Source organism: Conger conger, chromosome 4 (assembly GCF_963514075.1).
Source record: "Conger conger chromosome 4, fConCon1.1, whole genome shotgun sequence".
NCBI lineage: Eukaryota > Metazoa > Chordata > Actinopteri > Anguilliformes > Congridae > Conger > Conger conger.
Genome location: NC_083763.1, coordinates 62,650,990 through 62,675,304, shown reverse-complemented (window position 1 = coordinate 62,675,304; position 24,315 = coordinate 62,650,990). Strand labels below are relative to the sequence as shown.

At 39.1% G+C, this 24,315-nt stretch overlaps 3 protein-coding genes across 8 annotated transcripts in view; all 3 read right to left on the bottom strand.

Moving 5' to 3' along the window:
- Positions 1–8,589, bottom strand: part of stau2 (staufen double-stranded RNA binding protein 2) — an 80,120-nt gene extending 71,531 nt beyond the window's left edge. Inside the window, exons 1-4 of one of the 4 annotated variants that reach the window (XR_009708480.1) lie at positions 8,409–8,589; positions 3,341–3,908; positions 2,636–2,766; positions 1,974–2,133 (exon numbers count right to left, since the gene is read on the bottom strand). Coding sequence is in view for 3 of the 4 variants with exons in the window: in XM_061237587.1 (XP_061093571.1) it covers positions 1,974–2,133; positions 2,636–2,766; positions 3,341–3,899 (850 nt within the window). In the remaining variant the exon portion in view is untranslated. The remainder of the gene's footprint in view (positions 1–1,973; positions 2,134–2,635; positions 2,767–3,340; positions 3,909–8,408) is intronic. The other 3 variants (XM_061237587.1, XM_061237588.1, XM_061237585.1) reach the window with 3 other exon arrangements.
- A 1,475-nt stretch (positions 8,590–10,064) lies between these two features.
- ube2wb (ubiquitin conjugating enzyme E2 Wb) lies at positions 10,065–20,028 on the bottom strand. Of its 2 annotated transcripts, none has more exons than XM_061237601.1 (6): positions 19,927–20,028; positions 17,513–17,604; positions 14,352–14,454; positions 13,106–13,261; positions 12,586–12,661; positions 10,065–12,338 (listed from the first exon to the last, which is right to left on the bottom strand). In XM_061237601.1, exons 1-6 carry the CDS (start codon positions 19,939–19,941, stop codon positions 12,325–12,327), a joined length of 456 nt encoding a protein of 151 aa, XP_061093585.1. In that variant the 5' UTR covers positions 19,942–20,028; the 3' UTR covers positions 10,065–12,324. The 2 variants fall into 2 exon arrangements, with proteins under 2 accessions (XP_061093585.1, XP_061093586.1); XM_061237602.1 differs by having other exon boundaries at positions 17,513–17,601; positions 19,927–19,994.
- Positions 20,029–21,515: 1,487 nt separating this feature from the next.
- On the bottom strand, positions 21,516–23,996 carry eloca (elongin C paralog a). Of its 2 annotated transcripts, XM_061237604.1 has the most exons (5): positions 23,867–23,930; positions 22,944–23,026; positions 22,816–22,846; positions 22,483–22,626; positions 21,516–21,928 (listed from the first exon to the last, which is right to left on the bottom strand). In XM_061237604.1, exons 3-5 carry the CDS (start codon positions 22,817–22,819, stop codon positions 21,738–21,740), a joined length of 339 nt encoding a protein of 112 aa, XP_061093588.1. In that variant the 5' UTR covers positions 22,820–22,846; positions 22,944–23,026; positions 23,867–23,930; the 3' UTR covers positions 21,516–21,737. The 2 variants fall into 2 exon arrangements, with proteins under 2 accessions (XP_061093588.1, XP_061093587.1); XM_061237603.1 differs by lacking the exon at positions 22,944–23,026 and having other exon boundaries at positions 23,867–23,996.
- Between the last annotated feature and the right edge of the window lie 319 nt (positions 23,997–24,315).

Here is a 24,315-nt window from a genome sequence, read left to right as displayed (position 1 = left end):
CAGCATACATTGGGCGAAAGGCAGGAATACACCCTGGACAGGTCGCCAGTCCATCGCAGGGCACACACACCATTCACTCACACACTCATACCTACGGGCAATTTAGACTCTCCAATCAGCCTAACGTGCATGTCTTTGGACTGTGGGAGGAAACCGGAGTACCCGGAGGAAACCCACGCAGACACGGGGAGAACATGCAAACTCCGCACAGAGAGGCCCCGGCCGACGGGGATTCGAACCCAGGACCTCCTTGCTGTGAGGCGGCAGTGCTACCCACTGCACCATCCGTGCCGCCTTGAATGAATATGCATACATAAAATGTATGGTTTCCATAGCAGGGAAAAACGCCTGTGATTTTGAGTTTTTCTTCTTCTCGTGTCTGGACTAGATGGTGAGATTACGGGAGAATGGGCAGGCAGGTGCTTCTTGGACAGCAGAACACACAACACGCCATCCTGTAAACCGGGGGACCGTTGGACACCTGGCAGCACAACTGTCTTTGAAGTCATCTAATGATTCTGCTGCCTTTCCTCACAGCCAGTTACAGCCACACAGGCCTGCATTCATTAGAGCAGGCCAGGAGAAACAGCAGGCATGGCTGACTCACTGCTTCAGGAAGAACAGAAAGCTCTCCCCTGTAATCACTGTCCTTTCAACGATATCGGGAACACAGCAGCAGGACCATTCTGGGAACATGCTGGCAGCATTTCAATTTTTATTTATTATTTTTTTTACATTTCTTTGCAGTATATATATATATATATATATATATATATATATATATATATATCTTATATACATGTATATATATTTTTTAGAACCAGGTAACTCCAGGAGAAACTGGGAGACACTTTGAGGCTTTGTTTTGTTTGACTCTTTGGGTTCTACAACAGCAATAGCAATCTGCACCTGTTTACACAAGCATAAGTGTGAATGCCTGCAGACATTTTGCTACTCATGTGCGAAAAATTAACTCAGTTGTGTTTCACCTATTGGTTGTACTGTTTCCCATACCTTTACACAAAGAATCAGAGTGTAATCAGTTATGATGCACCTGAAACCTGTGTTAAGCTACTGTATTCATGTTTTATTTCATGACTCAATTGCTTTAAGATGCATTGTCAAGTGCTGATTGCTGCATTCTGATGTCCAAAACATTCAAATAATTATGCTGTTACTCTTTCAAGACAGTGAGAGAATGTTTAATATTTACAAAATATCCTTCCTTAAATCAAAGGTCCTCCTGTTTTTCATCACAATTCTTTTTTAGCACAATAATACCATTGAAACATGTTGCCTTTCCTTCAAATGTTGCCCCATAAACCTACTATATCATGCTGAAATGTTCAAATCAGTTCTGCAGATCGCCTGCACATTCATCCACAATCAAAGGTGGAAAGTTCTGGGGTCATGGTCATGTGTTTCTTCCACCCATTAACTCATTCAGGTGATTGAATTTGTTTGTTCGACCACTTGCTGAAGAATTGCTCTAATCAGCAAATCCAGGTGACTGGAACAAAATACTGGGGAGGACTTTCACTTTCTGAACCTGGATTTGCCCATCTCTGTCCACAATGCAACAGGTACACATTACAAATGAATGCTCATTAGCTTACTAAGACTTACAGTCTTAACATTCATTTTTATCAGCTTCTACAGTAGAAGTACTACAGCTTTCACTAAAGCATTAAACTGCACTCTCTTTGAACCTGACTGTATTGAGGGTAGAGAGGAGAAATCAATTGCAGTTAAAGCAATTTTGTGAACTCAACTTAGTGAACAAAGCCTGACCGTGCCACCTACTGCTATACAAAGTCATTTAGTCAGTCAGCTCTCTCTAATATAAACAGACCTCTGATCAGTACTGTGCACTCCATCTGCTACTCGTGTTTGTCGTTTCTGCTTCAATGAACCAGAGAAACTTCTAATTTTCTGAAATGTTTTAGACAGAAAGTATACGGTCCCATGTCTACCTGGGTTGCTGTTGATGTCCACTCTGGGCGAGCGAGGGGAGGGCCTGGGCAGGGTGGACTCATTCAGGGCCTTGGAGGCTGTGGAGTGCTGGGCCTTTTTGATGCTGGTGCCCTCTGCTTCCCAAAGCTGCTCCCCCAGACACAGCTGCACAGTGAAGATCTGTAAGGCCACAGAGTGACAGCCAGTGAGAAAGCAAACAAATGCTCTCTACCCCTCCCCTTCGCAGCAGGTCAGCACCAGCTGACCCACAAACCAATCTGGAGTTCCTTTCAGGCATCTGTTATCCTCCTGACTGCAAAGTTTGATGTTTCTTAGGAGGCTTCACTAGACTTGAATGGCATTCATGTAATTCAAAGTCTGTTAAAAGTGACTGGGTAGATGATGATCAAAGAAGATCCTATAACATGAAAAAGTATGAAATCAGAAAATTAAATATTTTCATATCTGTTTTTAGACAATATCAATTAATTTTAACCATTTAAGAAGTTATAATTCAATGAACCCATTCAAAAATCTGTCTGCAGTGGTCCGATGAGGAAGAGACTGCGGCAACAGAAATGTGGGCCGTGCTTTGGATTTTTCATATTTCATATTTCAACTGACATACCCTGCATCAGTCAAGACAATCAAAAGCATTCTTGGTCTGTCTTGGTTGTTGTACCTTAGAGTGGGCTGGCCCTTGTTCGCGCAGAAGCTTGTACTGAGGCTGGATCCTGTTGAAACGGGCTAACTCATTCACCAGACACATGGGAGTTTTCTCTTTGGTGTTTGCCATGTCTTCCTCGAGAGAAGCTTTAAGAAAAGAGGCCCATTAATTATCCTCTATTCTCTGTTACAAAGTGGGAAAAATAACTTTGGTGCACTTTGGCATATCCTCACTCAATCACATTGTACAATGTTACAGAATTTACTGAAATGATTGGAATTTGCCAAAATGGCACACAAACATAAGGTGGCATTGTTTAACAGGTTAAAGGTTAAGTCATTATCTTGAGAAAGGCATGCACTATAACAGTGCTACTTAATAAAGAAAAACAATAAAAGTCTAAATCTGTACTTCGAATTCAACTTGATTACTAGTATAGTTAATGATGCCTTAGTAATATCTGGAGTTTACCAAAAACGCACAGTAGGAGCAAAACAGTATTGCGTAATTACAGATGACTCACACATAGCTTTTCTCAATAACTATGAAACCATTTAGATTTCCTTTTTTGTGCTCCAGGTAGTCTGAACCACCTGGAGCAGTGGCTGTATGATTCTGTACAGTAAAATGAGAATTAAGCTATAGGCCTATATGTTACAGTTTCTGTATTGTATGGACTGTTTGTAAGACTTGCTCAGGACCATAACACACACGTCTCACCTGGAGGATTTGCACAAACAGTAGAATCCTCAAAACCAGCTGCAGGGCAGGGACAGCCTGGCGTTGGGGCTGGAACTGTGCTGTTGATGGCAGGCTGCAGACTGTGGGGTCCGGTGCTGGGCATGGCAGGCTGCAGACTGTGGGGTCCGGTGCTGGGCATGGCAGGCTGCAGACTGTGGGGTCCGGTGCTGGGCATGGCAGGCTGCAGACTGTGGGGTCCGGTGCTGGGCATGGCAGGCTGCAGACTGTGGGGTCCGGTGCTGGGCATGGCAGGCTGCAGACTGTGGGGTCCGGTGCTGGGCATGGCAGGCTGCAGACTGTGGGGTCCGGTGCTGGGCATGGCAGGCTGCAGACTGTGGGGTCCGGTGCTGGGCATGGCAGGCTGCAGACTGTGGGTTCCGGTGCTGGGCATGGCAGGCTGCAGACTGTGGGTTCCGGTGCTGGGCATGGCAGGCTGCAGACTGTGGGGTCCGGTGCTGGGCATGGCAGAAGGGGACACAATGGGGGACAGGCCCGGCCCAGAAAGGGACGCTGCAGTCTGCACTTTCACTTGTGCCATCCTCTACACCTGAAACGACACACGTCACCAACCAGCATCTCATTATACAGTACACCCAAAATACCACACAGCCACGCCATTACAGCATCCTTTACACCTGTAACACCAGGCACTTCATATGTGACTATTCCAGTATATATATTCCTGCTCTCTAAGACTTCTTCGAATGGTTGATTGAGATACCTTCACCCCTGCCCTGTGGTGATGTCACTGACTGATGTTTTGGGGTTTTTCTTCACAGTTTTCACAATGTTTCTGTCATCAACTGCTGTTGTTTTCCTTGGTCAACCTGTTCGATGTCCGTTTCGCCAGTGGTTTCTTTCTTTTTCAGGACATTACAAGTTGTTGTACTAGCTATGGCAAATGCTTTCGCAATCGATTTCCCCTATTTTCTCAGCTTCAAAATGGCTTGCTTTACTCCCAAAGACAGCTGTCTGGTCTTCATGGCTTGGTTTTTGTCTTGACATGCAGTGTGAATTATGGGACCATATATACAGTGGCAAGAAAAAGTATGTGAACCCTTTGGAATTACTTGGTTTTCTGCATTAATTGGTCATAAAATGTGATCTGATCTACATCTAAGTCCCAAGTATAGACAAACTCAATGTGCTTTAACCTAATACCACACAAACAATTATAATATTTCATGTCTTTATTGGACACATCCATTGAACATTCACAGTGCTGGTGGAAAAAGTAAGTGAACCCTTGGATTTAATAACTGGTCGAACCTCCTTTGGCAGCAATAACCTCCAACAAGCGTTTCCGGTAGCTGCTGATCAGACCTGCACAACGTTCAGGAGGAATTTTGGACCATTCTTCCTTACAGAACTGCTTCAGCTCAGCCATATTCTTAGGATGTCTGGTGTGAACAGCTCTCTTGAGGTCATTCCACAGCATCTCTATTGGATTCAGGTCTGGATTCTGACTGGGCCACTCCAAAAGGCGGATTTTCTTTTTTTGAAGCCATTCTGTAGTAGATTTACTTCAATGTTTAGGGTCATTGTCCTGCTGCATCACCCAACTTCTACTGAGCTTCAGCTGGCAGACAGCCACACTGACATTATTCTGTAGGATACCTTGATAAACTTGAAAATTCATTTTCCCCTTGATGATGGCAAGTGGTCCAGGCCCCGAATCAGCAAAGCAGCCCCAAATCATGATGCTCCCTCCACCGTACTTCACCGTTGGGATGATGTTTTCATGTTGGTATGCAGTGCCCTTTTTACGCCATACGTAGCGCTGCGTGTTCTTCCCGAACAATTCAACCTTGGTTTCATCAGTCCACAAAACATTTTCCCAGTAGCGTTGTGGAGTGTCAAGGTACTCTTTGGCAAACTTCAGGCGTGCAGTGATGTTTTTTTTGGAAAGCAGCGGCTTCTTCCGTGGTGTCCTGCGATGGACACCATGCCTGTTCAATGATTTGCGTATGGTAGACTCATGAACAGAGATGTTAACCAGTTCCAATGATTCCCTCAAGCCTTTAGCTCTTACTCTAGGCTTCTTTTTTACCTCACTGAGCATTCTGCGTTGTGCCTTTGGAGTCAACTTGGCGGGGCGCCCACTTCTAGGGAGAGTAGCCACAGTACTAAATCGTCTCCATTTGTAGACAATTTGTCTAACTGTTAGTCCACCTAACTGGAGATTACTTTGTAACCCTTTCCAGTTTTATGCAAGTCGACAATTTTTGATCATAGGTCTTCGGAGATCTCTTTTTTGCGAGGCATGGTTCACATAAGCAGATGCTTCTTGTGAATAGCAAACTCAAAACGTTTGAGTGTTTTTTATAAGTCAAAGTAGCTCTACACCTCGCTCCAATCTCGTGTCATTGATTGGACTCCAGGTTTGCTAACTCCTGACTCTAATTAGCTTTAGTTGAAGTCATTAGCATAAGGGTTTACTTACTTTTTCCACCAGCACTGTGAATGTTTAATGGATGTGTCCAATAAAGACATTAAATATTATAATTGTTTGTGTGGTATTAGGTTAAGCACATTGAGTTTGTCTATACTTGGGACTTAGATGTAGATCAGATCACAGCAGGAATTGAAGCCACTACAGCGAGACACATATGATCTGCACACAGTTAAGATGGATCATTGGAAAGCACATAGCTACATGTGGCCTGGAATGGTGCCCTGGCCCACCAGGCTAACAGGACCTTGGTGACCCTAAACCTAAGCAATGAAGGTGACTACCATGGCACTTTCCCTGGCACCTTTTCTTTTTACAATATTTGATAGCTTACTACATCAGCACCACTTGGTGTATGACTTCCAAACTTTGGTAAAAGATACCCACAAGCAAAAATGTCAAATAGATCATTTATTCAAAAATTATACAACGCCAAAATGGGTCCAGCCAGAAAATGTCCAGAAAGTTATTCAACCTAGTAAGTTAGTTGGTAAGGTGGACAGTTTCCGATCAAAATGAAACTCGGTACTTCCAAGAGGTATAATAGGTTAAGAGTTAATATAAGAGTTACTACTGCTAGCCTATGCTACGTCTTGGCATGTTTTTATCATTTCAAAGAGAAGCTTAATTCGCAATAAAACGGCTTCCTACATCAGCGCCACTTGATGAATGGTATCCAGACTTGAAATACTGGTTAAAAACAGTCACAAACAAAATGAAGGCAAATAAAAAATTTATTCAAAAATTACACAACGCCAAAGTTGGGTCACGATTTAGAAAATTTAGCATTTATGAATGACCACAACTTTTTATGAGCAGTATTATGAAAATTCATAATCTGAAAGCAGACAGAGAATTGTGTCTGACTTCACGTTTTCAAGCTTTTCCCTGCCAAAGATTTTTTGGGTACCACCCACCCCTTATTTAACAGCCAAATCAAATGAGGCTAATGTTTTGGAGGTTCTTTATTGAATATATAAAGAACATTTATACAAAGTCTGAGCAAAATTGGAGTAGTTAACTCCCACACCTCTTGGTTGATTTTTCACAGAATGACCCAAAAGGACATTTGAACCTGGGGGGAGAACAGGATTCATGGAATGGCTGAGTTGCAACAGATTCGGTGTGTGATTCGTGCACGGAGAGAAACATAAGAAACATAAAATGACAAATGTCAAAGATCCATGAAAGCATCATATGTACCTGGAATGCATACTTCCCTCTCACCGTTGCACAACAGGAATGAGTGTACACGTTCTTTCATAAACGCATTAATAATGGATAACAGTTACTGCAAATATTTAGTTTCAGGATATTACCTCTAGCTAATAAAAATGTATCTCGGGGATGGATTGGTAATAGTTTAAGAATTACCAGATGTGTTCAGGATACATGGAGTTTAAATAAGTCACAGAAAAATATATATAACCACATAAGACTGCAACAGCTAGGCAAACGCTAGTTCGGTAAGTCTTTCCGCGTAACTTTAAGGTTCAGACAAGGCCATTCCCCGTTTGGAAGAATAAAAATGTGTCAACGCTAAATTACGTACTGTACGACAAGCACACAAGCAGACTTGTTAACAGCGATCTGTAACTTAATTCTTAAACACTTCGCTCGGGCTAACTAAAACAGCTTCTATCAGCTGCTATCTAGCTCATTATTATTTGAGGGGCACCTGTTTGATTGTCTGCTGTTCGCAAATAAGCGCAAGACTAGCTAGAGTAGATAGCCAAGTTAGACAGTCAGGAATCAATATTATTAGCCTACACGTTAGCCAAGCTAGCTAGCTAGCTACTACTGGCGGTGTGCCGTAATGTTACTGAACTGGAGGAGAGATAATTTAGGAATCTGACAGTTCTACATCTAGGATTAACGTTAGCTAGCTAGCTAATTTTAGCCTACACTAGTTTGCTAGATTGTGGAATTATGTGGTTATGTGACCAAAATGATTGACCTAATCAGATAACTCAGCTATTTATCCCAATTTCTCAGCTTTGTAGTTATACTTGAATACTGATCTTAGACTAATGATCAATAATCAAGTCAACAGCGAGAGGTATAGATAACTGGTATGGCTTGACAAAATAACCAGTGAAATGCATGATCCAACTTCCACAGGATCGCTAACGCTTGCTAACATTCGACCCTTAACGATTGACAGCAACGGTTCAGATCGGGATGCGAAAACCTCAATGGTTACCAATTCATTTAGCCTCTAGGCTTGCTGCCAAAATGAAGAGATTAGTGAAAACGCCGATTACCCAGTCACACAGAAGAACTAGCCAGCTATCAAGGCAATTCATGCCAAGCAACTGTCGGTAATTTCAGCTAACTGGCTAACCCGGCAGTTTAGAGCTTTGCAGTCCTAGCCAGACATCATGGCTGAAAAACAACCGAACACCCCACACCAGCTAACGTTAGCTGCTAAAGAGCAAGCAAGCTAGCGCCGCAAACCATCGGTTGCATCCCACTTGCAAGTCACACAGGACGAAACTGATGACCTCGACAACACGTAAGTGAAGCACCGCTAGTATACTGATTCGGAAGACTGCTTCACACCGAGTGAATTTGCATTTAACAATAATTATTTACCTTTTTCCAGGGACAGACCCCAGTTACACCTCCAACATTGGCAAACACTAAAGAGAATTGACGGTCTTGGAGTAAACCACACAAGAAAGCTAACACTCAAATGTATATGACTGTCAAGCTACTGTAGCTAGTACATGTTGCAGTCACTTAAAAGGTATGCAATAGCTAACAATGTGAACATGTTTTAAGGATAAGCACTCTTGAATAACATCAGTAGAAAACATCAATGACCTAACATTACCCCCTGAAGAAACATAGTGGTATAGTCTCGCTTCCTAGTTGTGCTGGGCAGTTTCACAGATGGATTGAGAGAGCAATCTATGCTGTCAGAAGTTTGTGACTTCGGCTGTTTTTGTTTTTTCGCATAGCTGTTAAAGTCTGAATAACCTAACTTGATAGATATGGAATTATCTTGATACATATTTTCCACTTGATGCCGTGCTCCTTAGAATGACACTAGTTGGGTAACATTCAATTAACTATTTATCAGAAATGCTCACGTGACATTCGAATTGAATTAACATACGTTGTAACACCTTGCAATATATGCATTTTAATGTGCTCAGGGCTTAAAGTTCTCAGGCACCATGCCTGATTTCAGGCATAGAGCAGTTTTAAATTCATATATTTAATTCAATACATTGTACACATTTCCTCCTGGACAACTTTTCAGGTTCACAAATCTTTTCTTTGGCCTTCATTCGACGATAAGATCACGGCACATTCCGGTTAATGTTGCTACTGCTTGCTGCTGTCGGCAACCTATAGGCTACATCCAGTGTTCAGGTCAAACATTTGCACAAACCGACTCATATATAAAGCAGTAATGTGATTCCATACCCAGAACAGAGGATGGAAGTTATTTACTAGAAATTCACTCACTAAATACTGTAGAAATTTATACTGAGCGTTTCCACACTACTGGATGTACACCAAATCCGCGCAGAACAAAAGACAGGCTACCTTACCACTGCAATGTTTTGAAGCTTTTAAACTTAGACAGCATTATTATACTTTCAATGAAAAAATAAATGTGCATGGATTTCCCACTAGATGGCACTGTTAGCACATTACTGGATTTTACACTGTTGAACCCATCTGAAACGCTTGGATTGTCAAACTTAATCTTCGTCTGCAGTAGATTTTACACCAAAATATAGGATTTTCGTATTTTGAGCTATCGACGTTGGTTTTGACTACATATTTAACATGCATTTTTGAATTCACATATGTAACCTGCATTCTCTTCAGATTGTGAGATATTACAAGACAGCAAACATTCAAAGCATATGGTAGACAGGTTGCTAAGGGTCCTGAAGTTAATACAGGACACATCTACACATTTTATTTAATTATACTCTACCATGGATGACCTGCAAAGGAATGTAAAATGTTTTTTCTTCTTCTTTTTCCTGCCAACGTTACCCAATGTTAAGAGCTTCTTGCTAAATGACCCTGGAAAATAAACAGGAATTTGGTATCCATCAGACTGATCAATCGTTGAATAAAATGAATGCCAAACAAATTTTAGTTTTGGACAAAGAAGTTACTGAGCATCATATTGTCAAGTTCAGCAAGGGCTCTTACTGTGACTTGAGGAACACAAGAATAAAGCATAGTACCAGCCCACCAGCTTTCAACCAACAGAGCCGCACAAACAGTGGATCTTTTTTTATTATTAAAACAGGCACAGCTTACATGTAGCTTGTACAATACTACAAGAAATTATCTAAATAAAAAGAGATCCCCTAAATTTAATTAAATTCATAAACCCAGAGTTCCATCTTAGAAAAGAAATCAAGTTCCACCTCCCCTTCCACACTCATTACTCTGAGGAAAATCATGGTGAAAAGGACATCCAAACCAATACACATACATACATACATACACATTTTTCCCATGACAAATGGTTACCAATGGTCGTATATACTGAACTCCTTAGAAAATTATAATATTACGGCACTAAATGCATTACCGAGCCATTTATAAACCTTGTGTTTGCTTGCCTTACAGCATCAGTTGGCTGTTTCTGCAGCATCAAGAAGCAGCAGCAACTACTCTAACACATGGAATTTGTGCCACAGTAACACAGACCATCACTTTCATTTGAACCCTTTGACAAATACAGTTTACAAACATTTATCCAGACAATGAACCAAATGTATCATGGTCAAGCCAAAGCATTATGCAGAACTGTATTCATGCCACACCCGAGACATCTTGTTCATCTTAAAAATAAGAAAATCGTAAATGTATGCGTCGCTGAGGAATATTCAAGCACCCAGAATGAATGGTATTATTAAACTCATCTCAGAGGAAGGTTCATTACATCAAACTAGACAAAACCCCTGTCTTCAGCATTTAGATTTACTGTACATGATCACTGTTTACATTGATGCAGCCCAATCTGGTACGGATAAGAAAGTATAGAGCATTATGCACAGATGCTGTTAAGCAAAGCTAAGACTGCTCAATCCTTTCACTTTGATGATCATACGTTAATGACTACACAGGTGCCGATTAGCAAAACAGTGCAGAGGCAAAGTGTAAGACTGAAAAAGCACCTAGAATTAAGACGTGGCTCCCCTTCCCCTGACCTGCTCAAACTTCAATTGACCCTTTGTAGTGTACAAATAAATCAGGGAATCTGCCATATACAGGTCTATAGCAGGTAAATACAATTGGAGGACAATGCTTTTTCCTTGCACCTATTGCAATGTTAGGCTTTTATGGATCATTCAATAATTGAAAGAGTAATGTGCAATATTCTTCAAACAAATATTTGTCAATGCAACTCTTTTTGTTAAACATGTTGCTAGATGCAAAATATCTGTGAGAATTCTCATAGGACATTTGTTACTGACAAAGTACCTGAGCCAATAAATAGAACCAGATGTGCAAGCTCACTCATTTTTATAAACCTATCTTTCAAAACTGTTCATAGACATTACAAGTGTTGATGGTAACTAAAACTCTGGAGAATAAATTAGTACATTTATGTTCAATACGACCTCCCCAAAAAGGTAAAGTATTCAAAACATTTCTTGAATGTATGCAAGCAAAAAAAGAAAAGAAATGACATTACAAGATTAAAAAGGTATCAAACTAATAAAAACAAACAGCACACAATTATTTTTTACACATTCATAAAATGCAAGGTGAACATCTCTTACCCTATCCATCAACATAGGAAAGTGAGTAGCATTTAATCAGTTCAACTTGTGTCAGGAGACTAGAACATTCACTTAAGAAAGCAACTTGGTTTTTATCTTGTGTGCCCATGCTTTCGAACAATACGACCTATGTAACCAATCAGTCTTATCTGGTCAACACCTGTAAAAAATTAGACTGAAGGGCAACTATATTCATGAATCATTCAAGAAGAAAAATATTGAAAGAAAGAAAAACCTGAATATAAAGTGTAGGTGAGCAGTTCAATATTAATAAGGTCAAAATATAACACCAAGTTGTGCCACAACCGTTATTTTCACAGTGCATATTCAGTTAAAACAAGATGGGGCTAAGATGCCTAAGGATCCCATTGGATTTGGATATTACATGTCTTTGTAGGCCCAAGCATGCATCAATCGTATTTATTGCACAATACATGAGGACCTTTAAACCTTTCAATAAAAAAATAAAACAAAATAAATAGGAATAACCTCACTACAAAAATCTCCCTGCTTGCTGCATAACACCTTTATGCCAACAAAATGCATGCTGGGTGCATTAGGTTCCTTTCGTTTTGTACAACCAGCTAAAATATGTATCCAACTGCCAACACTGATGCAGTCAAGGAAGCCTCCAGCGTACGGTGTCCATTGTTCCAGTCAAAGGTTTAAAGTTCAAAGACTGAATCATTTAAAAAGTGCTTATGTACTCAGTAGAACATTTAGGAGTATTACAAAATCAAACATTAGCAAGTATCATCTGTAAAAGAAAGGAATAAAGAAATTTAGTGTTCATTTCTAATTTGCAATACTAAACTACTACATTCATTTAAAAAAATAACATTATATTCAGTTCACTGCCTCACTTAAGCATGGAAAACAAATCCAGAAATATGACAAATAAGTAATGTTGGCTCATCCGAAGCCACAGAAAATCTTTATTCAATGAAATTACATTTTTTAGATAATTTGGAGGGTTCAATGGGAAAAATAAATAAATAACTCACCATGATACCACCATTTAGTTTTCTTTGGATTCTTATTACATGTTCTTACATAAAACGAATTATCAGGAGGCCGTCTCTGTAGAAGAAAGAAAGCTGTAAGCAAACATTTGCTAAAAATCTAAGCGTCCATTGAATATCATCTTACTTAATAATGTATCATCGGTTTCATTTTTATTTTATTATATGATGCCCCAGACAGCAGGGTCTTCTCTAAATGCAGGAGTAGTTTGCGGTACTTGTGTAGCTGTGGTATTACATAACAGTGAAACCTGAGGATGAAACCGGTTGTTTGAGTAATAAATACCAATATCACAGTACAGCAGATTTCATTACACAAACATGAGAATAAGTACGATATTTTCCACCGTTAAGCATGGAAATTAAATATGACAAATATTTCATTACATTTCAAAATAGGGGTTTCATCAAGTACTGAAAAACTCTTGTTTGCAACACATCAGTCTAGCTGCAAATATATATAACTACATATTTTGGTTATTTTGCCAAGCATTTTCCTTACCTTTTCTTTGCAGCTGGACAGCATGCTGATAATGCTAAGACAGACAGATTGCACTGAAAGCGCTGGGGACCAGTCTTCTGTTAATATGGATAAACAGATGTGACCATTGCTATAAACATGAGGATGGACAGGTATATTCTCACCAGTGAACATTACCTGAGAAAACCAAGACAATTAAAACAAACATTAGTGAAAATACATTATTCCCTCTTAGATTTATTTCTTAATTTTACACAAATTTTCACAACCAAAATTGTATTTATCCATTTGTGAGTAGCCCATATACAGTATAGAGGCAAAAATAACCTATTTGAATGGGTTCAGTTTTGGTATTCATGGTAGACAATAATGAAGCCTTCAATATGAGGTCTCAAATTTAGCCCTCCCAGCTCTGGGTCCATAGGATTAGGATGGGGAGTCTCACACTAGAAGTGCCACACCTGGATGGTAAGCAATGCATTAGCACCAAGATTATCCCTCACTTAAGAGACATGAGGGGTGCAGCCTGCTTTGCACTGGATTATGTGGACAAAGGCAGAAGGGAAAGTAGTGAAAAGAAACTCACTTTAACCTGTACATTATAAATACATTCATTATGCATTAGAGAGAGAGGGGATATCACACAATGAAATAAGTGTGGGGAAAACTGCACGGCATGATTCCATATGTAAGGAAGTAGGCATGCGTAGGCAGGGTGGTGCAGAGCTATCATTTTGGAGGCTGAAGTAGTCATGTACGTAATTGCTTTAAAATGAAACTCCATGGTGACCAAGCTGATAGATGAACCATGAAAGAACAACACTGCGGAAATTCATGCGAGGGTCCTCAAAATGCCTTTCTGTGTTCCTTTATTTTACCATGTGAATGTACCAGTTAGCATAACACACAAGGTACAAATCATGTCTAAGGCAGTAACTCTACTTTTAGTGCAAAGGATTAGCAAATTAATCCTTTGCATTTAATAGGCTGGTCCCATTCTCATCTAGCCATTATTTATGTACATACCAACTTTACAGTGACTCATTTTGCCACCATAAAAATCGCAAAGGTCATTTCAAGGAGTCATTAATTCTGAGCAATGAAAATATGGTTGCATTATGGGTGTTATGCAACAGCAGTAGGTTAACCCCAGGCTAAATCACAACATGAGAACCTTACGGTTCCTGAGGGAGGGGTTCTACACACACTATGCACATCATGTTTTGGATAAAACCTCAGAAACAAAAATAAATAAATGAGCAGTTACCTGAGGTGAATCAAATGGATATCTACCACTGAATTTGAAGAGTAGCTGAAATTTTTCGCCTTCATACAGTGTTCCAGGGGCTCCCTCCATGTCTACAATCCATCTGAAATTGAACATGAATGTCAGTAATTCCCAAGCTGAGCTTGTCCACTTAACTTACTCAAATGGGGACTGTATCAAAAGCACAGAAAACAGGCAAAGGAGAGAAATCACTGGACATCACTTCAGCAGACTGGCATTTTAGAAAAAGCCCTTCATGGGCTCAACATCGAACATCGTAATCAGTGGTAGGGATGTGTTTTATGCTTTAAAATTTCAGAATGTCAACCATACTTGCTGATTATCAAGGCAACAGATGCCTTGCAAAACTATAGGTTTCATTCTGAACAATGAGTCATCTCATAGAAGTCAAACCACTTTCCCCACTTGAGAACATTGAAAATGATTCAATTTATCATAAATTAATTTAGTTTGATTGGGATGTTTTATACTTGCAACAATGCTAGTGTGCTTTGATTACATGCATTGTACTGGCAGATACTAGGCAGAATCACAAATAAGATGCATTCTTTTTTATGATGTCGTATAGCATGTGCAAGACAGATATTTAATAGAATTTCAGATGACTATCAATCATAAGACATGGATCTGTCTCGGTCGCTTAACTCCATGTTAAAATTTAAACCATTTGCAAACTAATAATAAGCATCAATTAGTGGTGGACTAAAATTCTTTCAACAGAAAATTTGAGGGGGCGGGGGAACTGCAGAAAAACTGCAACAAACAGAATGTCGAAACAACTAATGCCCACACACTGCAATCTTGCAATGTTAGATCCTCATAAGAAACATTTTCTAATCAACCATTACTCTCCTACTTAAAAACAGCAATGGTTTTATTGCCTTTGTTTCCAGCTAGCCTCTAGCCAACAATGATGGAAGCACTGGCAGCATCTCATAGAAGAAGTTTGGGAGTACTTTCTGCGCCCATCTGACAGGTGCGGAAACCGCACATGTGCAGTATCGCGGTTGTGATATTGCGCAACAACCCAGACCCATTTTCACATCATCTACACACAAAAATGGATGAAAGTTTGAAAGCCATTACAAAACCCACTTTTACATTTCAGATCATTTTACACAGGAAAGGGGCCCAAAACAAGTTCTAGAAATCTGAAATGGACTGCAGCAACCATAACGTCACAAAAAGGCCAGATTTTACTCTGTTGTTTAGAGAAGCTTTGTCAATGTTGTACAGAAGCGAAAATTACACCACACCCAGGCAGTGCTGGCAGGGATGAACAGTTAGGCCTACCGATACTTGACTCATTTCCCTTTTGCCAAGGAAAATGCAAAAAGAAACCTGTAATGTTGTATTTTTTAAGAGGGAACCAAAACTGAAAAGTGCACTAACCACATAACACGCTATTCAGGACTGTCATCATGCCTACTGGAGGACTGCTTGAAATCTAATTTATCACAGGTATGTTGAGTCAAAAGTAACACTACCATTATTCTACAATGACCTTCAGAAAAATGCAAAAACCAATTTTGCCAAGTTAATAAAATACACTGAGGTTTGCATGGATAACCACAAGTCTATACCGAATAATAGTTGAAGCAGGGGTAAAACATTCAAAGCCATAATGTTCTCCCCATTGTGAATAACAGAGCTTCAATCTCAACACACACGCATATCAAGCATGCCAAATTAATCTTTCTATCCTACGTACACGTCTCACAACAAAAACACGTCTGACTAGTTTAGGGAGGAGAGGTTCATGAGTCACTTTGTTCTTGAAATTCCATGATAACGCTGTGATCGATGCACAGCTAAAAGAAAGAACCTCTACTGATGAGCAATTGTACTTAGTTTATGTATAGGTAGGTTTCTACCATTTTATCATAAGCCCATGTATTCATTTTTTGACCAACCTAAAAATATTGGTGCAAAAGAAGCCATGTCTGTCACACCCTGTGGTAAGCATGATGGGCTTTTCTATGTGGCTACAGTAAGTAATGCTGCCAACTGCATTCAATATAATGCAAATGGGGTGTGCACTTGCACACCTCGTAACTGAAACTTAAAAACATAAATTGTGTCCATATCATGGGACTCAATCTGGACATTAGATGGCTGCAAACGATGTTTTCAGGAATGTGGTTTTCCCTGAATAGCAGCATGATGCCGTTACCAGATATGCGCTCTTTCATATGTTTATTACATGGAGTCAGGTTATGGGGCTTTTGTAAGGTTTCTTTAACAGCACAGTGAATAGGCATGCCACTGCACCCTGCCGGGCAGGTGTTGATGGGTTGATTGCATGGATTAATTGCGTCATAGGACAGCTCCAGGCACTATGTGAGATTACATGCATCACTATCCCTCATCGCTAGTAGGCCCCCACATTTAAATGCACTTCAATGTTGAAAACACTACCAACCCCTCTTAGCAGTTCTCCTTTGGAGCATCACATTTGCATGTATAGTTGGTACAGCTGCCCATTTGAAATACATGACTGTACATTTTAGAATTCTTGACAACAGATACAGAAAATGTGGGACTAAAAATCAATCAGATGACCATTTGAGCCGCTAAAGTGTGTATTTTGATATGTATGGGACTTCTGGACAGACTAGAAAGCAATTTTCAAAAGTTAGAGATGCTGCATGGGGATCATGAGCTACAGTCATTTAGAATTGGGTCTTCTATTCAAGGTAGTCTGATAAACTTTAGAAGAGAACATGCTCACTGAATACAGACTTGAGTTGGGTTTTAAACAAAAAAATAAATTTTCATTCACCTTTCTCTTCCATAAATCTTTATAAAAAACAGATTTTGTTGCGGCAAGACTGTTCAAATGATTAGATCCATCTTTAATAGAATAACTCAAATGGACAACCCCATTTTTAAAAGCATTAGGAAGATGACAAAAGATACATAACAAAACATCTCAAGCCAAGTGATGTATCATTCATCAGGACACTTGCCTAGTTCTTAATTCAATTTTTTTTTATGTTCTTGGGCCAACACAGAAAAAACATGAAGAATTTACCAATGTAATTTCTACATTTTGACATGTAGTACAGTATGTCATGAATCCAAAACAAGTGCATTTTGTGCGTACCCCGGCAGATTACTCTGGCTGGGATTATACTCACTGTGTAATTGTATTCTGTACACTCTTCTCATTCAGTGTCATTCCAGGAGGTGGGTCATTTTGCAAAGCTAATAGTTCCTTCTGTAGCCTCTTCTGAAAAGAAAATGTATATTATTGAATAAAACATGGATACTGAATTTTTTTTGTCAAACATTGAAACATGAGAAATCTTAATATCAAATGATACACAGCATAAAACACAACATTTTGTCTCCAGTACTACAATCAATCAAATGCAAATACAGTGAAACAAACCCCTCAACATTTACCCCATACATAGAAGTTTAAAACATATTGTAGAAACTGTCCCGGCATAAGAGATATGGCAGCCACTGAATGCCAAATCATAAAACCTCCTTTCGCCAGTTTCAATTGTATGCATGAGTATATATCAGTAAAGTGTTACTTATCGTATCGGTCATTGGACAATGCACAAGTTGACAGGTTTTTGAGTTGATAACAGCCAAAATCGGAATTTGAATAACGTCACAGATGGTGTATTGGGCTAACTTTACGTTATGTTTTGTACACTCAGAAAGTTATGCAAATTCTTCGACCATTAAAAATAATGTATATACAGAAGGTGTGTTGCGTTTGAAGTTTTTCAATGCCCAAGTTTTTTTTTTTTTTTTTTTTTTTTTACGGAGAAACAGGCAATACAAATAGAAAACGAGCATTATACAAGTACAGTCTTCCAACTTCCAGCACTTGGAATGTGACGATTCGTATCGTGCTTCTGTCAGCTTTGTCAGGGGTCGTTTCCTACGTAAGTTAGTTTCACAGAACAAGCAACACAGGAATGCAGTTTCATTGTTGTTCCACACAGCACACCCCAGTCATAAAAGAAAGGTCACGATACCGTCAGCATCGAAATCGTTATGTGTCGTAGTTGGCTTGAATTGCAGTTCCACTGTTTCACCAGTCAGGGTTACATTAGCTAACATATGTTTACATTGCAAGTTAGAATGTGTCGCAGATTGTACATAAGATCGGTCTATAAACATTTTGAAAGATTACGTGAGCTGAACATCATCTGATGGCCAAATTAATTACATTAAAAAATAAATATAATTTATTAGCTAACGTTAACTTGATTTCCTTTGAGTTTAACTTTACACAAATTGCGACAGCACCCTACGTTCAATAACTAATTTACACTCTTGCTAATTCAATGTTTGCAACAATCTACCATAAACAATTACATACATTTTCTCATTAGCTTTAAGAAGAAAAGTACTAAATCGGCTTTTCCGGAATTGGAAAGTCCAGGCTTCAGGAAGCAAGTTAAACTTAAAGGTCCCATGCGTTCTTCCACCCCAGAGCTCAGCCAGCTAACGTTAGCCAATTTCACTGACGTTAATCAGTTCAACAACCGGGCTGAATAATTTGCCTAATTAGCAAATCTCGGTGATTGGAACGAAATATTAAGAATATTTTTACTTAAGCTAGCTAACTAACTAGTTAGTTAGGTACGAGCTAGTTGCATACGATGTTACTAACATTAACGTCAGAGCTACTACTGTCGTTAGCTAGCTAACTTGCCAAATCCAAAAGCCATCGACTTAACTGAAGACTATACTGTACACTGCAGTATAACTACGTTAACGTACACATCGCTGTATCTAACGTTAGCTTGTTCCTGTCATCCAGTTGGCTATTTTAAAAGGCTTAGAGTTAGCATTAATGCACCCAAGTTAACTTGGCTAGCCAGTCAAAACATGTTGCACCTTAACACTGCTCCATTGCCAACCAGCGTTAGGTAGCTAGCTAAAACTAGTTGGTAGGCTAATTTGGGATAATGCCAGCTGCCCTCCATTTGTGCGTAGAATTTCAGCCATTGTGGATCTCATTTCACCATTTAGCTTTACCAAATAATTTTAGCTACCCCGTGGCAGCTAGTTTAGTACCAGCTGAACTACTAGTTAGGTTCCGAAGTGCAGTTCAGCTTAACTACCGAGCTAACAGTAATGGAAACTGGCTAGCTATGGTCTATAACACTTGCTACCAAAACTGCTGCCATCACCTGTGCATTGCAAGCCAGCACCGCGCTGTTTTAACCAGCCTTACACATTTCGTTAGGATAGCTGGCTGTCATCTAAGTTAGCAATAATCTATTTACTGTATCTTCCCAGTGACAATTGAATTGTTGCTCAAACACACTGAGTAACTCCGTGAGTTTGTAAACCAGCTAGCCAGAGCTAACGTTAGATAGCTGGCTGACTGCTATAACATTAGCTGTTAGTGTTACCTCTAGTTACATATAACAAACCGCTAACGTTAGTTGATGTTAAACAGCCCATGGGTGTCTGACCAGCAATATAAATATTATGCTATGTTAAAGTTACCGTAAGCGTGGAAATAGCATTGAAAATAAAAGAGAAACCACTGAATAAAGATCAATAAGCTTGAACTCACCTGCATCGACGCCATGATGGAACCCCCCCTGCAATTTGGCAGAGAGCGACTGAGGTCTACGTCATGGCATCACATGGAATGCAGTACTGTTGTAAACATAGCAGGGACATTTTATACTTCAACTGACATGCAACGCATTCGACTTCAATTGGTTAGATCTGGCCATGTGACATTTTTTATCCAATCAACGATGAGCTGGGTGCATGCTGCGTCAAAATTGCCCAATGTAGTCATGTTGACGAAATTGTGAAATTCTGCGTCTTCCAACCGCTTTCAAAACCAGTGTGAATGGGCACTTGGGCAGAGAGAAAGTCCAAGCGTATGAAGCAGATAAACGGATCTATATGGTCAAAATTTTAATGCTAAAACTGGAGACTATTCATGAATTGGGGAAGTACAATGTTGATTTCAGCATGTACGTACAGTAAATGTAAAGTTTCCAAATAACTACACATTGTACTTCCATAATGTCCCAATAAATAAGAGATTGGGTATTTATTTATACAGCTAATTAAGACTTCCAAACGGATGACCTTCAGCAAAACTAAACCTAAACCAAAAAAAAAAAGAAAGTTCAGATTGCTCAGTGTTTAGTTCGTTTTATCAAGAACAGTAGCACATATTCATGCCGAGCAGCATAATTGTAGGAAGACTCATTCTACAAATCCATTTCGCAATGACCTAAAAAGGTAATGCACTTGGTTTTCCAATAAAAATTGGCCGCTTACCCACTCGCTTCCTTTTGAGCTAATTTTTTTTTGCTTGTTTGAATTGGACTCACGTCTAACGCGAGTCATGCACATGAAGTGTACTATCCAGTTGCTGTTTTCACGAGGTAGTAAGTGTAGACTATGGCAATTACAGTGTTTAAGTACGTTCTTACACATGTGGGGTTAAGTGTCGTCTTACTACTCCCTTAAATTAAACAAATATATAATTATAAGATTCCATTTCAAAGGCAGTTAGTCCCTTAAAAACAAATAAAAGATGCCAATTTACTGCTCATTTTGAATGTTAGAATAATTGATCTCCTAAAAATCTGACATACCTTTTCTTCATTGCTGATCATATCATTTAATGTAAGTTTAACTTCAATTTGTATCATGGATTTGGGATATAATGTCCAACAGAACACTTGGTGTTAACTTGCAATACTTATTTAGAACAGGAAACTGGTCTGCTGATTTTGTTTGAGTCTGTCAATTGAGCATAAAACAAAAGGTGCATCTTGTCACATCAAGCATGGTGATGGAATGTAGAAGTGTCATTTAGATACAAGCAATTACTTTATGGCATCATACTAAATGTACACATCCAAAAAATATAAATCATTTAAAGTAAAGAATGGCAATATTGCTGTACCAAGACTCAAATTGATCATGCCCATAACTTGTGTATATAAAATGTCCTATTTCTACTCCATTAATAATGGAATTCTGCGAGAACCTGGAACATTATTGTGAGTGAAATCACTACCTAGTCGTTTTTTCAAGTATTAATTTTTCAACCACAATGGAATTCTCAAAATCATTGCCAAATGAACAAGGAATGTTTTAGACTTTGTAACAAACTGACAACAATCAATACCCTTTCGACAGACATCACAGTTTATTATATTAAAATTTAATTCTTGCTCAATACAAGATTAAATCTAGTAACTGAATAGGTTGTCTTGTGCAAAAACCCATTTTACACTGCAGATTCTTATACCTGTACCTCAAGTATATGGCAAACAAGTTCAACAAAAGAAGAAACACAAAAAGTAAAAACAAAAAAAAAAAACTTTAAATATTTAGCTTTTTGATTTTCATTTAACAATCTAAGAAGTTTGCAGCCATCAGAAGTTCCAGTGCTATCTCGGGTGCGATGGGAAATTCTGGGATTTCTGTTGAGCTGTTGGTGTAGCGAACTTTGTAGGTGAAGTACATGCACACTTTGGAAAGGACATGAGAAGGGATCTCCCTGAAGTTTACTTCATTGGTTTCATTCTCAGCAAATTGACCTGAAAAAGAATTAAGAAATATACATATTTTTTGCATTAGCGTGTATAAAATGTCCATTCATTTAAAGCCCCGGGTTTCAACGGGGGGGGTGGGGGTTCCATGAAGGTACAGTGTGGGGTCCCTGGCCAGCTGGCACTCTATGATGGTCATCTAAATCCCAATATCACCCCTATCCCATTTCAATTTCAATTATTATCAATTACTTGTAAAATCACTCGCTCCTTTAAAATGTATCTTATTGCATGTTACCACAGTGAATGTCAAATTCATGAAAACATTGGAAAATCTGCTCCACGCCTGTACTACCATTACAACTGCCAACTGTACTGTGCTCTCACGTGACCTTCTGCAAGAACTCCTGCAGCTAAAGCACATCTCCGTTACATCTGCCCATGTCCGTTTCCTACACAGGTATATATGTATATCAAAATCACAAAACTGGCAGACATAAGGCTTCAGCACACTTGAATAAACAAAGCCTCAAACCACATTCTGTACACATCTGTGTTTTTCAATCACTATATTTAGGTTTCAGCTAACAGTAAGTACTCACCAGGACCACTCAACATGGCTTTGATTGTGCCGGAGGTCAATGCATGTTCTCTCTTCACAATAAACTCATGGCCGTCTGAGGAGATGAGCTTTACATACATGGCATCTGGCCCTTCACAACCTCCATAGGTCTTCTCTTCAGTATCTGCAAGGTAAACATTTGTAACACAGTTTGATATAACCTATAAAACTGATATAACATAACATTGCACCAAAACATCAACATATTAGGGCAAATGAAATAATGTTTGGTTGTGGGAAAGTAACACTATAAAGTAACACAATAAAAGACAAACATCTTACATTTTAGATTCATATCAGAACTGACACTTACCCATTGCTTGTTGAAATTACCCCTTTTCTTCCTGACAAATGCAGAAAATGACTTGTTAAACAGTAATTAAGCAACAAAAAAATGATTGGACATGACAAATAAAATACTGTATATGGACACTGTCATACCTGATAAAATGTGAAAGCAGTTTAAACGATGCCTGCTATCTGTTGTAACTTAACAAGACATCAACATTAATCTTCAACATCTCCTGTATGCGATAAATGTAAGGACGGAATCACAAAATTAATTGATCATAAACAGTAAATATGGTAATATCTAGGATGATGGGCCCCGTCAATTTAACAGAAAAGCAGCAACTCCTTCAATAACAACGCAGCTAAAAGCGATAAATAAAGTGAACTTTGTATTTGCTCACAGGCAGGCGGGTTCACCCCGTTCGGAGGTGGGACGGGGCAGCTGAAAAAATACTAAGACCACCTGCTCACTTTCTTAGGATAATCAATGGCACAACTTAATGACGTAATACAGCCCAACTAGCTAAGGTTAGCCACAATAACACTTGGCCATGCTAAAGTAGCTACAATGCATTCACATATGCGATGCGAATCAAAGACGCGTGGCATTGTTACTCGATCACAACCATCGTTAACGAACGTTAGTTAGGATGGTTTATCACTACACTGCATAGTTACTAACGTGACAGCACCACACAACTTTAAGTTACCGCCTAGCACTGTAAGTTATGACAAGTGCTCGTCAGCAAAAACACTATGTAGCACCATTGTTGCGATTACTTATATTTACTGGAAGGCAAACACAAAAGAGCTACAACTAGTTTTAAATCCGTACCAGTTATCAGTGCATAGGGGGAAAGTCAGCGTCAGCTACCTAGTAACTACTAGTTACTAACTAGCTAGTAACATTTAAAAAACAAGGCCCTTTCCACGGTAGCTAATGATAGCTAGCTAGCTGAACAGGCTGGCTGGAAAGATCATTCATATATTATTATAAAACAGCTACTTAATTGAAGTAAATCATGGATAACTGAAATTCTGTGAAATAACGTGTTAATAAGTTCTGTACTTACCACACTTTTCAGAAGCAACTGCTTCTCTCGACTTCAAGCATACAACCGGAATAAGCGCTGTAAAACAGTACGTCACTATTTGGTTCCGTGGGACAATATTGGTCCACACAATTCGTTCCGTAGTTAAAACAGGGGCCTAATATTTTATAAAGCTACAAACATATTTAGCATTTGACGTTAAACAATGTGGGTAATATAGGTAAAAAAAATTACAAAAGATTTACCCATTTGCTTTTCTTTTTGAAAGACTTATTGAAAAAATGTGGACCGTTAATGCAGTACTGTATACAGGCGAGGGCATAAGCAGTGTAAAACTAAAATAATGTGAAATAATCCAAGTAGATACAATGATTGCAATATGTTTGTTAGAGGAAAATGGTAGCATTTTGTGTGACAGCAATATTAGCATTAATAATAGCATTATTTGTGCTGTATGACAGGACTGTCAA